The sequence below is a fragment of the Myotis lucifugus genome, unplaced genomic scaffold (genome assembly GCF_000147115.1).
Source record: "Myotis lucifugus unplaced genomic scaffold, Myoluc2.0 scaffold_3, whole genome shotgun sequence".
Lineage (NCBI taxonomy): Eukaryota > Metazoa > Chordata > Mammalia > Chiroptera > Vespertilionidae > Myotis > Myotis lucifugus.
Genome location: NW_005871051.1, coordinates 3109518 through 3126668, shown reverse-complemented (window position 1 = coordinate 3126668; position 17151 = coordinate 3109518). Strand labels below are relative to the sequence as shown.

Genomic DNA, 17151 nt, shown 5'->3' with positions numbered 1-17151 from the left:
GTAGCCTTTATTCTTGAGTTCTTGGGGGATGCTCACTTCCAGAGGTGGATGCTGGTGTAGTGGTCCTTCATTCCGGATCGCCGTTCCCATCACAGAGATGTCTGATTGGTTTTGCCCTGCTGGTCGAGGAGGTGGCATTAGAGCAGGGGAGGGTCTGTAGAGGCCAATACACGGAATGTCCCATTCACAGAATGGAGCAGAAGGGTAGATATAGCTTACCCCTTCAGCGAAGAAGAGGTCATGTTTGTATTTTCTTTCAGATTGTGTGTGTGTGTAAATTGTGCTCGGTCCCCTTTTGCTGATTCAGTAATGTTTATTTACTCTATGGTTTTGAAAGTTTAGGTCTGGGAAATCAGATCAAGTTGAAATTTGGTCTCTGGTCCTCACTTTCAACTTGATAGCCCTTCATAAAACCGACCAATTGTGTTTTCTTTGCTGTTGGTTAGAGTACCTTTGGTCTTAAATTTTAGAGTGGTTTCAAGGGGAAATAGCCAGATTTCCAAAGCTCTTTTTATTTTCAATATTACCCTTCAAATGGAGGAGGCCAGAGTAGAACAATGCTTGCTCCCCCCAGTGGTTGGGACACCCCACCAATGTGACCTCCATAGAATGAAAGGGCAAATCATGCTGAGCCATGTCAGTCAATATTTTATTTATCCCAGAGTGCTAACAATCTCATTCATGTTATTCATAATGATCTTGACCTGAACCATTTCTAACTGCCTACTTGATAGTTGCCATATTTTAAAAACTAAAGCCAAAGCGTTAGTTTCTTTTACTGGATTTTTGGAGCATAATTCATTGGGATATATTCACTTTCCATAAAGATTTCATTTCACTGGATTCTGAATAAGACCTATGGTAGAGGGGTTCCTTGACCGCAAGAGGGTGAGCCTTGCCCATGGTGTACTGAGCTAGTTCTGAAAATAGGACAGGCTATGCCAGACAGTCAGGAAGACGATTCGTCAATTAATATGGAGTATGGTGTTTCTTCCATAGTTTGGTTGGAAATATTTGGATGATCAAATGTGTTTATCATTTTAATAATGCAGTGACGCAGTGTATTAGTTGTGCTGCTTAATAAATGATCTTTAATGTTTACTGAAACTTTTGGGGATATCCTTAGCTCTTTACTTTTAATTTTACTTTGGAGTTAGAATAATTTGAAATAGTGACTGTGAACTCAAGCAACAGATTTGTTGCTAACAGGGGAAGACTGCCTGTTTTTATACTTTGTCTATTTCTTAAAAAGAGAAATCACTCCTGGTCCAGTGGACTTGATTATCAGCAGGCTGCAGTGTAGAGATAGATGGCACAGCTCTGGGAAATGATTCCATTCAAAAATAAAGCTGTGTCAGGCTATTTTCCAATAGAGATATCATGGAACCTGAGAGTTCTTAAATGACCTTGCTGCATCTGTTATTGATAATTCTAGTTCATATATTCTTGCACTAACTCAACTCATGTAAAAAAATGTTCCTCTGTTAGAGCTCATATAGGAAATGATTGATAAATTTGGCTACATTTGAATTTTAAAATTTACATAATGAAAGACACCATATATGAAGACATAAAGGTAACAAACTAGAAGAATATATTCATAAGACATAAAAATGATATCGTAAGTACATAAAGAATGCCTTTAAATTAATTTAAAAGAAAAATGGGTGAAGGCTAGAAAAAGGCATTTCATAGAAATTGAAGCAGCAATAGCCAGTACACTTATGGAAAGATGCTCACAGTCATAAATTGCAGTTTCAAATAATGAGATACTAGTTCACACTGTTTGATTTGAAAAAAAATCAGAAGCCTGATAATTCCAATTGAGAAATGGGGCCTCTTTTATTGCCTGGACGTGGTGGGATTGCCATTTCTAGACCCTCTTCGGAATACAGTTTGGCAATGTTATATATAGTTGAAAAGGCATCTGCATTATGACTGAGCAATTCTAATTTTAGATATGTTACCATGTTTACGCTAAGGAACTCTTTTACATATGCCCAAGGTGTTCACTGCACCATTATTGATAAAACCACAAAGTTGGGGAAAAGTAAATATTTGTCAAAGGAGATAGGGATAAATAAACTTGGTTCATAGAATGACCTGCTGCATAGCAGGTAAAAATAATAAACTACATCCTTATGCACAGACAAATCTCAGAATTATATTGTTGAACAAAATGTCCAAGGATGCTATGTACATATACCCATTGTAATTTTTAATGGTGCATTAGGCAAAGCTATATATTTTTTATCTGTGCCTATGTGTTGCTAAATATAAGACTATGGAAGGATACCTATTAAGGTCGTGAGAGAGAACAAAAGGCACTTCATATACATACTTGCATATACACATATATATACACATATATATATACACATATATATATACACACACACACACTCATATGCATATATATATATATATATATGTACGTAAATGTACACATAACACAGATGTACAAGTATGCATGCATGTTTGTCTGAAGTAAAAATAAAGCGCAGGTGTAGATTTCTGAGGAGAGGGTGCTAATCCCTACTCTACAATTACGTTAGCTAGGACTTTGTGGTAGCAACTGTTACGTGGGACTTCCCACTAGTGATTCCCTTTAAAATCACATTATTCAATGACTACTGACTTACTGAAAAAGAGAAATGGCCATTTCAGGGCTTAATTAGGCATTAAACATATGATTACTTACCGCTTCTGTTCCCAAACCTTCTGACTTCTATAGTTTAAAAGTGGAAAGATGGCTTTAAAAATATCTTGTTTAAAAGTGCCTTTGCTACAGTGGCTGGTCCCACAGATGTGTGCATGTGGATGAAGAAGGACAGAAAGGCTATCGAGTTGTCATTGCTACCACCCGGGGTTTCCCAGCCTCGGAAATGTAGCCGCTGTGGGCTGGATATGCCTTTGTGACAGGGAGCTAGTCTGTGCGTTGTGAGATGTTTATCGGCATCCTGGCCTCTACCCACCAGAGACCAGAAGCACCCCCTCTCCCAGTTATGGCAACCAAAACGGCCTCCAGCATCACTCAGAGTCCTCGGATGGTGTGGGGAAGGGCAGCCTTGCTGGGCTCAGAAGCAGTGCCTTGGGGTACCTTTCCTTAAACCCCTACAAGGTTAAACTCTTGCCTCTTTTTCTGAATGTCTTCTGGAAACAAGGAGCAGGTTTTAGATTTGGCCAAGTATAAAGGAAACCTACTTCCACCTCTTAATTAAAAAACTCTTTATGGTTGTTTTCATTCTATTTTAAGTGTTTGTTTGAGTTAGTGCAGTGGTCGGCAAACTGCGGCCCCTTGAGTGTGGCTCTTCCACAAAATATCACGTGCGGGCGCACACGTACAGTGCGATTGAAACTTCGTGGCCACACTCAAGGGGCCAAAGAGCCGCATGTGGCTCTCGAGCCGCAGTTTGCCGACCACTGAGTTAGTGCAATCAATACTGCTTTTCCTTATCATCATCTGTATGATATGGGATTCCAGGATACCAGATATCTGCTGACTGGCTTTTAGAAGACTAGTGGAAACAGCAGATACGGGGTTGGGTAATCTAACATCAAAACCCTCACATTGGAAAACCATTATGAAGCTAGGGGGCTGATTATTTAGGAGCTATTTTGTTTTCTCTTGCTTTTAACGCTCCTTTTAAGTCCTGAGCTTCGAAGGCTGAGAGCCGCTGTCTGTCTCTCAGATGAAGCTGTGACACATGCTTCGTGTATCCAGAAGGGGCTCTCAGTAGATGTCTGTTGTGTTGGAATCTTATTCCCAAATTAAAACACCCAGGTTCTCTTGCACACGAACATGTGAACTCACACTCACACATTAAAGTGGCAAAACAGAAACGACATTGTCCGACGTCGGTAGGAAAACAGACAAGTAGCCACAGGTTCCTCAGGAGCGGCCGCAGCAGCCAGTCTGTGCGGGGACTGGCCAGCGGGCAGAGGGACAGCGCTCCCCGTGGGACGTGGGACGGGGACGAGACCTCGGGTGGGGCGGGCCAGGAGGAGAGAGTGACTGTCTTAGCTGGAAACACGGCTTTTCCCCCACCTCGTTGGCTAAAGTGCGCATTTTGTTTCTTGTTTTTCCCCAGTTTATTTGAAGAAGAGATAATGTCTTATGTGCCTCCACATGCCTTACTCCACCCCAGCTACTGTCAGTCCCCGCGCGGCTCCCCTGTGTCCTCTCCCCAGAACTCGCCAGGTGAGTCCACCTGCAGCTCCCGGGTTCTCCGAGGAGCGAGCCCTAAGTCAGAGGTTGTGTTCTACGTCGGGGCCAGTGCAGGGACATTCGGGTGCATCTTAGGGCCAGCCCGGGTGCATGCCACATGGCACGCTCTGTCCTCTGGAACTGGCTTGTCTCCCGGGGATTCATGCTGACAGGAAGGTAATGACATTCCGGAATAGCAAGGTAAAGGCTCGCCGTGCGGCCTAGTCAGAGACAGAACTTACTCTTCATTCGGCGGTGCCCAATATGCCTTGGAAAACGTTAGGGCACAGAATACTGTCTTAGCTTTTTGCATTTAAAAGGTTTTAGTTAGGAGGCTGCTTCAAGGAATAATAAAAAGAAATCTCTACTTTCGAGAAATAATAGAGAATTGAAGCTGGTCAGCTTCAGGGACTTGGAGAGTTTTCCCTGCAGTAGTCACTGCCTGCGCTGCATGGGACAGCGAAGGACGCGTGGGCAGACAGAACGTGTGACCGATGAAACAAACGAACATGTTTAAGTTCAAATTCCTTTTGAAGGAGGTATGTTGTGAATGAAGGAGTGACTGGATGAATGAAGGAGTGACTGGATGAATGAAGGAGTGAATGGATAGATGAGCAAATGAATGAATGAATGAATGAATGAATGAATGAATGGTAGAAAATGCAGCTTAGCAAATGAGTGTTTTTTAAAGGTGGGTAGTCATGATGTTGTAAATCAGCTGTATTATCCTCATTATAGGCAATGCATTGTTCACACTTTAACAGCTTTCAGAATTTAAAACTGTTACTAGGAATCCACACTCCATATGTATTACGAAGAGCTGCTCTGTGTTCGTTGATATGTAACATGTGTTTTCACATATTGTTGTGATAATGAAGCTACAGCCGACTTGAATACCTCAAACAGGAAAAGGTTCATTTACCGCGGATTTATTGAGCATCATCTATGAGCCAAGCACTGGTGCTACAACGATGAATAACACACTCTCTGCCTTTGAAGGATTCATAGTGGGCCAGTGAGTCAACAAATGACTCTGTAAAGCTCTGTGGTCTGTCCTGTATTGAAGAATGTGTGGGAACACCGATGTGGGAACACGTCTTCCCTTAAGACTAGGGGTGGGGTGTTTAGGGAAAGATGAAGGTACCAGGTATGAAGGGGGGCCCTGAAGAACGATGATGGGAGTTTACCAGGGAGACCAAAGGAAGAAGGGCCTTCATGGCACCGAAGCATGAAAACAGTTTAGGGCAAATGGATAGGGCAACGTGAAGGCAAGTTCCCAGAGCTCAGACTGGAAGATAGACTAGGGCAGTGATGGCGAACCTTTTGAGCTCGGCGTGCCAGCATTTTGGAAAACCCTAACTTAACTCTGGTGCCGTGTCATATATAGAAATTTTTTGATCTTTGCAACCATAGTAAAACAAAGACTTATATTTTTGATATTTATTTTATATATTTAAATGCCATTTAACAAAGAAAACTCAACCAAAAAAATGAGTTCGCGTGTCACCTCTGACACGCATGTCATAGGTTCACCATCACTGGACTAGGGCCTGTGGGTCATCGATGCCTTACCTTGTAGTCCATGTGCAGCCCCTAAAAATCTATAAACAGAGGAACGTCCTGTTTTACAAAGACCAGTTTGGTGGCGAGACAGAGGATGGATTAGATAATGAGAGACTAGAATCAGAGAAACTGTTTGGAAGGCTGTTGTGTTAACCCAGGTGACATGCTAAAGAGCTGGACTGGTGACGATAGAGAAAAGGGAATTAATTCGAAAGACACGTAGGAGGTGGAGATACCAGGACTTTGAGTTCAGGTAAGGAAGATTCTGAGGTCCCAGCACCCAGATTGCTAGGCAGACGGTAACCCCATTTACCCAGAAAGGAAAAGGATTGGACTGGAGGGGAGCGGAGATGAGTTTGGTTTGGACATGTTTCCTGAGGAATCTTCGGAGATATCCAGGCACAACTGGAGAAGACCGCCATGGAGCTCCGGAGAAGCTGGCTGGGAACACAGGTGTGCAGGTGGCAGCGGGACCCAGCATGAGGGGAGAGGAACGAGGGAAGACAAGTCTATGGAAAGAAGGGAAAGGAGGGATGGTCACATGAGAAACCCATGTTTCAGTGATGGGCGGAGAGAGAGAGCGCAGGGGAGAGAGCCAAAGGATTTTGGAACAGAATTAGGAAAGTCTTTTCAGGGAAGCCAGGTTTCAAGGAGGAGGGAGCGGTTAACCGGGCCACATCTTCAAAGGAGTCATGAAGGATGAGTCTGAGAAGAGGCCGTTAAATTGGAAATTTATGAAATTGGGTATGGCCTTTGCCAGGGCAGTTTCCATGAAACCATCGGTCACAGACTGGAATGTGACCGGTGACAGAATGATAGAGGATGTCAGGTGGAAGCCAGGAGGGTAGACTATTGTTTTCACCAAGTGTGAAAGGAGAGAAAAATAGGACAGTACCTGGAAGGAGAAGCGGCGTTCAGGAGGGGGTTTTGGGGAAAGCTGAGCGTCTGTGTGTCAGGCACACACAGGTCAAACGATGTGGGTGGGAAGAGAGTGGCCCCTCGAATGGGGTGGAGCAGCAGGCGGCACAGCCCAGGCCGGGGGCAGGCAGGACCCTGGGGGCCCAAGCACAGGTCAGCTTGGGAACAGAGCAGGGACACCAGTTTGGACGAGACAGGTTGGGAAGACAGAAGTAGGTGACACAACAGGTAAGTTTCAATGTTACATAGACGTTTGATGCCAACGTCCAGGGGAGAAATTGCTGTCATTCACAGCTGGCCTTCGTCTTTGTCAACCATGTGTGACGTTGGGCGATCCACTCCTCCCTGGCCTTGAATTTCTGTCCTGTAAAATGGGAATAATAGTGGTCGCCTCCCCTGGTTACTCGGAGGAAACCTCGCTGGAGAACACCATCCCAAGCATCCAGTGCATATTCGTTTATTCCTTTTTTTTTTCTTTTTGGAAATAGGATCCTGAAAAGTAGCATTTGTCAATATTTGAGCCATTAATAACTGCAGCATATCAACCCATTTCTTCCTGATGGGCAGGGCCGGCCGCCTAAATAGTTAATCATTCTGACGGGTCTTTATCGTCGCTGGGGCCCAGGGTGGCGCTCAGTTGGGTTGTCCCTCTCCGGGTGCTTCGTGGGTACAGAAATGAAGCCGTGCGGGTTGTCACTGATTCCAGCCAACGTTCTCCTCCCAGGCCTTTGCTGAGGCACCCTCCCCAGAAAAGGTAGATCTCGGGGTGTCCCTCTGAACCCCCTCCCCGGAGGCGCAGGCCAGGAGACTGGCCAAGCATCTCGAGGCTCGTGTGGACATGCGATGTGATGCCTCTATCGATCACTTCATTTCATCGCCCCTCACCATGGCCATGAGGAGCCCCTGGTGGGACTAGCACGCCTCCTGGAAGCAGGTGTGGGATTACGTTCCAAAGACGAAGAGAACCCAGGCAGAACCCCCTTGCCAGCAGTGCTAGTGGCGGCTGTAACCCAGGGAGAACCGTCCCCATGCTCTGGCCCCCCGGGGTCCAGTGGGTGTGGTTGGTCCCTACAGTCGGCTGCACTGCCCGGCCCGTGGGGTCACTAACTGATGCCACGTGATCCACAGGGGGACCCGCTGGCCGCCTTCCTCCTGTTCCTCCAGGTGAAAGAGCCTCTCCTTCTACCGGTGTTTCCCAAGTTTTCGTGAAAACACTTCCGAGGGGTTCTGAGAGGCTGTCTGGTCCTCCTTGCGACTAGAACGCCACCCCCTGAGGGTGTGGGGATGATGTTGTGAAAATCACAATGATCATGAATTTTAATGATCTTCTCGGAGCCCTAGGACCCCGTCAGCTGTCCATGTTTCCTTATCTGAGCTCGGGACAGTCCAGGGCAGCGGGGAGGGGCTCCGCCAGCGGGGACTCGCTGCTCTTTAGCTGTGAGAGCGCTGCTGAACACCTGTCCCCATGTTGGAGCGGGAAGCTTGGCTTTCCTGGGACCTTAGACACCAGTCCCAGCCTTCGCGCCCTCCGCCCCAAGGCAGAGCCCTTCCCAAGCACCGTATGGTTTGTGATGTCCGATCCGGGCCCAGGAGGAGACTGAGGGGCCGTAGGAGGCTGGGCATTTCTAGGAACTTAGATGCAGCAAATCCCCCATTTAACGAATACTGTGGGAGGCGTGCTCACGCCTGTGAACGTTCCCGTCACCTAAGCTCTGAGTGCACGAGGCACTTGGCTGTTTGAGGGACCGTCGCACGGCGCTGGCGGTCCTTGGCCAGACCTGGGCCATCTGGAAGCAACAGCAGCCCAGGTCACAGGCAACCAGAGAGCACTGAGGAGCCACGTGGGTCTTTTCTGGAGCTCGTCTTGAGGGCCTGGGGTGGGAGAGGGAATGATTTCTCCGACCCCATGGGGGATTCTCTCGTCCTCTCTCTTTCTGAAGTCTTAGCATCTTGGCTGCTGCTCATCTCATCGCCTGTTCTTCCCACAAACATCCTGTCTGTCTCTCTCCCTCCTTTCCTCTCTAATCCCCTCTCCCTTCCCCCATCACCTCACTCTCCCTGGAGTCGCTCTGCACTTGTTCTAGAAATGGGGTTCCACCCCTTCTCTTTACTCTGCCCCCCCAGGTGATCTGGGAACCAGATGGTACAACTGTAGGTGTCCCTTGTGGGGGATGGGGACCTGTGGTTCCAGAAACAAGGGGAAGGGAAGCCGAGTATGTCGGTCACAGCTAAGAGGTGGTGGTGGTGGTTGTCGCTCGTCTCCCTGTCCCCCACCCCAGTCCTCTCAGGGGTGCCTGTCACTGGCATGCCCTTTTGCTCTCCCCTTTTAAAATCCACCCTGGTCTGAGAGGCCAGACTATCCAAGGGTTTTTTTAAAAAAACAAATAGTATGTAAATGAAAGCATGAGCCGGCTCAAAACAATGACCTGAAGGCCTGTTCCTCTTGGGGAATAAAGCAAAAATGTGAAGACTGCAGTGTCTGTGCTTCTAGCCAGCTAGTCTGGAGGTGTGAGTGTGTGAATGTGTGTGTGTTTGTGTGTGTGTCTGTGTGTGCGTGTGGTTTTCCCTGTAAATTTCCATTGCGGAGCTATGTTCCAGAAGATGGAGTTGCCCAGAAATTACTGCACAGCTTGATAGTCTGTTCTCATTCACTGACAGAATTTTTTGAAAATGTCATAGAGATTTTTTTTTTTTTTAGAAAGTGAACCAGGGTAGGAATGAGCTCTGAGCCATCCCCATACAGCGGCCTGGGGCCACGCGGGACCAGGCTGAGCTCGCTCCCCATCCAGGGCTGCTAGTCCTCAAGGCAGCCGGGGTTCCTGGGGGCACATCCGGATAATCAGAAGGGACCCAGGCTTCTTAGAAGTTTGATGCAGAGATTTTCCTGGTATCACCCCAGGGATTTTTTCAGGTGGAATCCTGGAGTTGCTATGTGATGATGCAGGTTTGTAACAGTACGTAGAAATAGGGCGGCACTAGATGGAGGGACTGTAGGTCTGCCAGGAATGGTAAAGAAAAAAGAACCCTACTGTCTGTTACTGAAATTTCTTCCTGCAAATAATTGATGTAGCGCTGACTACCCTATGAAGTCACCCTTCATTGGGTCACTTCCTGAATGTAACAGCGTCCTCTCTGAGTCTGACTTCCCTGTTCAAGTCCGTAAAGACCGTGAAGTCGCTCTGGGTCGGAGCCTTGGATCCTGGAGCCTCGCGGGGAGCTGTGGCCGCGCAGTGCCGCTCACTCCGCTCCCAGAAAGATCATGTTTTATTTCCACAGCGGAAGTACCGGCGCTCCTGCCCTGGAATTTCTTGGCAGTTGCACCTGACGTGCATTAGGAGTCTGACAAGGGCCAGCGGCCTAATTCCCTGTAATTTCTAAGCCGTGAAGTAATGGGTAAATGGTTTTTTCATGATAGAACTATTAGCGGAAGCATTTCTTGCCTTTAACGACGTCTGTCCCCAGAGTTTCAGTAATTGAGTCACTTCGGCTGGAGCATCAGTGGAGTCAGAGCTGTTTTATTGAGGCCCGTGTTGGTGCTGATGAGTGCATTATGGGACTCCCCACATTCTCGTAAGCATCTCAGGTTATGCCAGCAGCATAAGATGGGCTGTGGTGTTTCTGTTTAAGGAATGAACTCCTAAAGAATCACGTTTCTTTTGAGCCTGGATGATTTTCATGTGGTGCTGTGTTCTTCCTTTCCTCTTCCACGATCATGCTCTCGAACACGGATTCATGAGTCTGCTCCGAGCTGTCTGGGTTTACTGGCCGGCTTTTCTCAGCCGGCAGCACTGACAGCCTCATGCTGCACCCCTGAGTGGGCTTGGGGCACGTGCTGCCCTGTCCCTGGGCGTCCAGGAGTGTCGGTCCCTGGATGCAGATGCTGCCCAGGTGTTTTGTGGATACCTTTGCCCTCCCAGGCGGGGAGGGGGTGGCGGATAATGGTCCTCAAGCTTGGAGTTGGTGGAGAGCCCTATAAAACACTGAGCCAGGCCACACCCCCAGGAGTCTGATGTCGTGTCTTGGGTGTGGCCTGGCCAGGGAGGTTTTTAAGCTTCCCAGGTGATCTAATGTGCAGCCGAGCTGTGGGGACCACTGCCAAGGAGTCCCTTCTGCATCCCAGACACTTAGGTCGAGGTTATTGGTTTTCTTTGTGACACAGCTCTTAGCTCTGTGGGTAAGAGTCATAGCTATGCAGACAGACCTCTGGGCATATCGATGATCAATAGCAGTGTGACTGACACCCGTTCCTAAGCCCCAGCGCAGGCCCCGGGCCCTCGGTGCCCAGCCCCATGCAGACAGTGGCAGGCACCAGCCTCCCTCCCCACACCCCGCCCACCAGCCTCCCTCCCCACACCCCGCCCACCAGCCTCCCTCCCCACACCCCGCCCACCAGCCTCCCTTCCCATGCTGCTTTGGGTATCAGACCTGGCTCAGACCCCACACCCACCATTCACTGGCATGTGACTTCCGTTGCCTTAGTTACAGTGGTGATGGTGGGAAGGGTAACAATGCCTGCTCCCTAGACTTGGGAGGACTCGCCAGGATTCTCTATGCAAAGCGCCTGGTCCCTAAGGCATAGCAGGCACCTAACCAGCAAAGGGCAGTGGTATTGTTCTAACAACTTTATTTATTTTTTAAATGTTTTTATTGATTTCAGAGAGGAAGGGAGAGGGAGAGAGAGAGAGAAAAGAAACATCAATGGTACGAGAGAATCACTGATCGGCTGCCTCCTGCATGCCCCCCACTGGGGATCGAGCCTGCAACCCGGGCATGTGGCCTGACCTATAATCCAACTGTGACCTCCTGGTTCATATAGGTCAATGCTCAACCCCTGAGCCACACAGGCCGGGCCTAAAAACGTTGTATTAGCACGAGAGTTCCTGCTTCTCTCCTTCCCTGCTGGTACCCATTCTCATTTCACATGGCACATGTTCCCCTCCGTCCCCACCCTTCAGCCAGGCTCACCGTGCCTCAGGCCTCCATGCAACTGCTCCTAACGGGCCTCCACCCCATCTTCTCTCCTTGCCACCCTGCCTCCCACTGCTCACTGCATCGGGCCCAGGCTCCTCAGCCGTGTTTTCAATTCCTCTCATAGTTTGGCTCCAACCTTCCACTGCTTTCCCTCCCCACTCACTCCCCCGAGCTCCCCTCTGCTCTGTGAGCGGGTCTCCCCGTGTCTGCTGACCACGCTCACAGGGCTTATTGAACTCAAGCTGCCGCCGTAGAGGACAGATCTCCGGGGTAAAGGCCTGGCTCCCTTGTCTTCCCCTTTGTTCTCTGTCATCCTCATTCACTGTCCCTTTCCCATAACCCTGATCTCAGTGCGCATCCCGCGGCCAGGCAGCTGTGCCAGTGTGTGGCTGTGGCACCGTGGAGCGCACGCTTCCTCTGATGGAGCAGCGGCCCGCCTAGCCCCAGGAGAGTGCACGCCAGCGGCTGCAGGAGCTCCCGACATTGTCCGGAGGAAATACGGATTTTTTTACTTGAAATCTCCTCATTTTTAAATGCTGAAAAGTTAATTTAAAATCTTTAAAAATGATTTTAATGCAAACAAGATGGATCACTAGGTCTGGGTCCAGCTCCAGGGCCATAGTCCTGTCCTCTGCTTTATAGTTGGCACGCCATCGAGGTTAGGACTTAATCACGTGTTCTCCAATTGTTGGACAGGTTTTATTGCTGACTTCCCAGCCACGGTGCCCACTTTGGGAACCCTGTCTGACTCATTGTGAGCTTCCCTTGCTGAATCTAACATGGTATTAGCAATGAATGACCACCACTGAGCTGATTCATTCATCAAAGAAATACTTAATGGGCTTACTCTGGTGCAGCATGTCTGTTTTCTGGTTTCTCTCATTGTGTTGTGAAATCTCTGGTGGAAATTTCCAGTGTTCTTGTCAGGGCCCTGACTCCCATTTTCATCACCGATTCTGTATCCCGGCGTGTTGGTTAGATACCTTCAGACCCAAAGCCAGAGTTTTCTATGGAAAGAGGAACTGTTACTTCTACATTTTATTAATGATACTTGTCATATGATGAGATGTTTTTTTAAAAAATCTTTAGGTAATCTGCAGATAATCACAGTACGTGGCACATATTAAGAGAAGCAGGGGCTGTGTGGAGGTGGGCAAAGGTGGGGGGAAACGGGGGACATCTGTAACAGTGTCAACAATAAAAGCAATAAATACGTTCACATTGTTATGCAAAAAAAGAATGCAACAAAGGCAGTCTTATTTACTCTGTGCAACCAGGAGACGTGCCTTCAGCAGTTATGTCTGAATCCTGTTTTTACATCCAGATTATTCTACCCTGCGGCATCAAATGCGTGCAATTATGCGTCTGAAGCAATTCCTAGTTAGGGTGCATACCCAAAAGAAGTTTCGTAGGTTTTCCATGGAGTGAAGGATGGGAACTCACTGCTCTTGCTGTAGACACCGCATACTTTTCACATGATAACTTCCTGTCTAATTGCCATGATATCATCTCAGCAGCCAGCAAAGATATTCCGCCCTCCAGTCAGCACTGGGCATGAGTAATCCAGCTTGGCTTGCAGCAGCTTGGGCTGAAAGGGGAACATATTTGACGAACACATGGCACCATCATAACTACCCAAACGGCTTTGTTCTTTTCGACCAGCATGCCACCAAGAAACGCAGGGGCTGTTGGGGTGGGGAAGGGTGGGGGGGAAGGGGGACATCCGTAACAGTGTCAACAATAAAAGAAGTCAATACATTCACATGGTTCTGCAAAAGAAAAAGAATGCAACAAGTGGCAGTGTTGTTTGCGTAAGCTCTATGCAGCCTTTAACCTGGAGAGTGGGAAGCTGCAGGAGCTGAACGCGTTGATGGCCCCCTTTCACATGTTCCCTCCGGTCTCAGCTCTGATGATGTGTGTTCATGGTGACATGATGCAAAGCCAACCCTCTCTCTCTGTGGTTTGCTGTAGGTACGCAGCGTGCCAATGCCCGGGCACCAGCCCCTTACAAGCGAGACTTTGAAGCCAAGCTGAGGAACTTTTACAGGAAGTTGGAGACTAAAGGATACGGACAAGGCCCAGGGAAATTAAAGTAAGTCAGAGCGAAACCAGCACAGGGTCTGCTGATGATGAGAGGATGGGGTGCAACTGGGCGTGGTTTGGGGCGGACGACCACCTTGATTTTAGTCGGTGGAATTATTTTGGTGTCTGTACGTGGCAGCACCATACATAACACGGTTCTGGCATTGAGCACAATTAAGCTTAAGGTTTTAAAGCAAACAGTGTAGAAACGACCACATTCCATGTAAAAAATGTTAAGGAAAAGTACGAGCTGCCCAGTGGTTGAGCACCGACCTATGAACCAGGAGGTCACGGTTCGATTCCCGGTCAGGGCACAGGCCCGGGGTGCAGGCTCGATCCCCAGTGGGGGGCGTGCTGGAGGCAGCCGATCCATGACTGTCTCTCATCGTTGATGTTTCTCTCTCTCTCTTCCATTCTGACATCAATAAAACTGTATTTAAAAAATGATAATAATAAAATTTTAAAAATGACAAGCTGATTTACTTTTTCCCCTGAAAAGGACCTCTGTTGGCTCAGCGTGGACTCGTTGGCTCTGAGGCTGTCACGATGTCCTGCATCGCTCAGCACTGTCTCTGAGCCGACCCGAGTGCGGGCACCATGCTCAGCCATGTCGCTCTGTGAACTCAACTTCACTTGTCCGACGGCGCACCTCGTGAACGTTGTTTCTGCCTGTCTTCCTTCACCTCCATTTAAATGGGAAAATGGAAGCGGCCTCACGATGAGTGGGCAGATGCTCATTCTCTACGTGCCCCCCTGCCCTAATCCCCCCCGCAGCCTGCGCCAGGGCCTCACCGAGGTCACGTGCCCCCTGAGAGAGGACACGGGAGGGAGGGTCGCTACTGCAGTCCCACCACGTTCCGGATACCCGAGAAAGGGTCCAGGGGGCAGCCCACAGCCCACGGCTCGCCACCCCCCAGGAGGGCTCACTTGGCTAAGTTAGCCGGTCCACTTCCCTCACCTCAGAAAACACCAGCCCCTCCAACACCATGCCTCAGAGCCTTCTCTCCTGATGTTTCTCTTACGAAGCTCTTGATCTAGCTTTCATCCCTTAGCCTCCACATTACCTCCCTTTCCATGGCTATTGTCACTACAGGCAAATTGGTATGTGCTCAGGGATGACTTCAACTGTCATTAGGACAAGTGGGTTCATGGGCCACGCGTATCAGTCGTTTGTATCTGTCACTTAGGGAATCTCAAGATTCCCTTAATTTAAAAATTAAGTCAAGCACAGTGTCCTCCTCTGCCTGGGAGGACACTGAGAATTTTTTTCCTTTTGTTCTCACGGTCAATTCTCTAGGCACTTTAGTACCTCAATTCCTTGTCTAGGGGCACTCGGGCTCCAACCATGACCTTCTGGGGCTGTTCTTCCTTTACTCAGCACAGGGTTGTGCCTGTGATGTTGCCCATTATCCTTGGATAGATGGACTTGACCACTCAGAGGGCCTCTCGGTGTTCGCAGGTCATAGGTGGGGTGCCCCGTTGATCAGCGCTCCTCTTACGCAGCAGTTGCTGGCAGAGAGCGAAGGCATGAAGTCACTCCTTTTTGCCTCGTTAGTTATGGTAAATGGAAATGAAATGGCAAGCGCCCAGTCCTAGAAAGATAAGGATTAGGCAATAACCTTTTTTATTTTTTTTCAAATTGTCTCCTTCTGGACAGGTTAATCATCAGAAGAGATCACTTACTCGAAGATGCTTTTAATCAGATCATGGCCTACTCCCGAAAAGACCTGCAGAGAAATAAGCTGTACGTCACCTTCGTCGGGGAGGAAGGGTGAGTGGCACAGAGAAGTGGCCCGGGGAGCGCAGGCTGGGCTGCAGGGCGGTGTCTCACCACATCCTCGCTGCGGTCGCCTGAAACAGGAAACCCTTCTGGCAGGAAATGCCGCTCTCATACACTGAAATCTCGTGGCTTTTTTTTTTAAAGTCCTCTGGTTTTTAAATTATTTGGCATAGAAATTCTTTGGTAAAAACTTATAACTCTTAAGCATTTTTGAGAGCAGCGTTTGGTCTCTTCTCTAATTCTCTCCTAAAGGGAAGTGTGGACTTTGAGGGGGTAAACACCAAGGAATTGCTTTTTGTTACCTACCCTGGGTGCCCAGCAGAACATGCTTTGCCTGGTAAATAAATTCCGTTTCAGCATCACGCATTGGAATTCTGCTCTTTTACTCAGAAGCCTCCGCAGCAGTAACTGTTGGGTCTTGGTTCTTACTGTTCTCTCCTTTGAGAGGGCAGCACACCTACCGAGATGGCTGCCTGCCGTAAGCAAAGGTCTCCAACCTTCCACGACTCTTGCCTGAGTGGGCTCATGTAGATAAGGGTCAGGGAATGAGGAGTGAAGACTCGCACTGTCTTCATTGCATCCGGGTAGACATGGCAGCTGTTACATAGCACATGAGAGATGACAGCTCTCCTGTCTGCCAGGCCCCTTCCTCTTTCCCCATTTCAGGGCAGGGTTTCGAGTTCCAGCACCTCCAGTGTAACCCAGCCATCGCTACAGTGAAGTAAACAAAACCCCACACCGTTGCCTGAACTCTGGTTGTCTTCTCCTTGATTGTATTGATTTGGATTATTTCCCTCTCAGTCATGCCCAGGAATAAACTGTGTTAGATTATGGAACCATAGGCGTAATAGCCAACAAATTAAACCATCCAGTATATGGTTCATGAAATGGAGGCTTCAATGTATAAAATAACTGCATGTCCCAGTGGAACCAGTTTATAGCAAAATTGAGATTCACAACCAGGTCTTAGTTCTTCATTCAGTCCTCTTGGCCCAACGCTGGGATGCAGGCAAAACTCCTGCACTCTGGTCTGTCTGCATGTCTTTCCTACTCATGGATCTTTCCACCATTTCAACTAGTGCCTGGTAACGTCCGCTCTTCACGTGCGCTGTTGTATAGTCTCCCTGCTGAGACTCGGTGAAAGGGAAACCTTCCGTGGGAAAAGAGCATACTGTGACCAAGTCGCACAGAAGCTGCCTGAGACCTGAGCCCTTCATCCCTGACGTGCCCCAGTGGATTTCTCGCGTCCGTTCGTTGGCTTAGAGATGCAGGTGCACAGTTGAAAATGCAGACAAATGTTTTTAGCCTCATCACAGGTATGCATGGGATGCCAGGTATTTCCTGGCAGAGTCAGCCTGGTTTGAATGAGAACACTTCTCCTCCCCCAGAGCGCCAGCTGCCTTCCTTCATGGTTGAGATCTCAGAGATGCAGGGAAGAGTCTTGGGGAGCCCTGGGACTTCAGTGTGAACGGAACAGGTGCTTGTGATGTTGGGTCATCCTCATGCGGCCTCCCTGGGATCCAGACTGATGACATCTGCTCCTGGGAGGAGGCCCAGGCTGAGTGGGCCTGATGACTCTGTGTTTGATCGCCACAAATGTCCAAATGCTTCCTGCTTCTATCGCCTGTCT

The 17151-nt window shown here is 48.6% G+C and overlaps 1 protein-coding gene and 1 long non-coding RNA gene across 2 annotated transcripts in view; one reads left to right on the top strand and one right to left on the bottom strand.

The window, feature by feature from the left end:
• The window catches only part of HECW2 (HECT, C2 and WW domain containing E3 ubiquitin protein ligase 2), a 241822-nt gene that overhangs the window by 188692 nt on the left and 35979 nt on the right, over positions 1-17151 (top strand). Inside the window, 3 exon segments of the mRNA XM_023759762.1 lie at positions 4092-4201; positions 13631-13751; positions 15399-15512. Of these exon segments, the coding sequence (XP_023615530.1) occupies positions 4092-4201; positions 13631-13751; positions 15399-15512 (345 nt within the window).
• On the bottom strand, positions 12534-15512 carry LOC106698198. Its single transcript, XR_002830974.1, has 4 exons — positions 15425-15512; positions 15051-15333; positions 13054-13247; positions 12534-12666 (listed from the first exon to the last, which is right to left on the bottom strand). It is a non-coding gene; the product is annotated as an uncharacterized LOC106698198 (long non-coding RNA).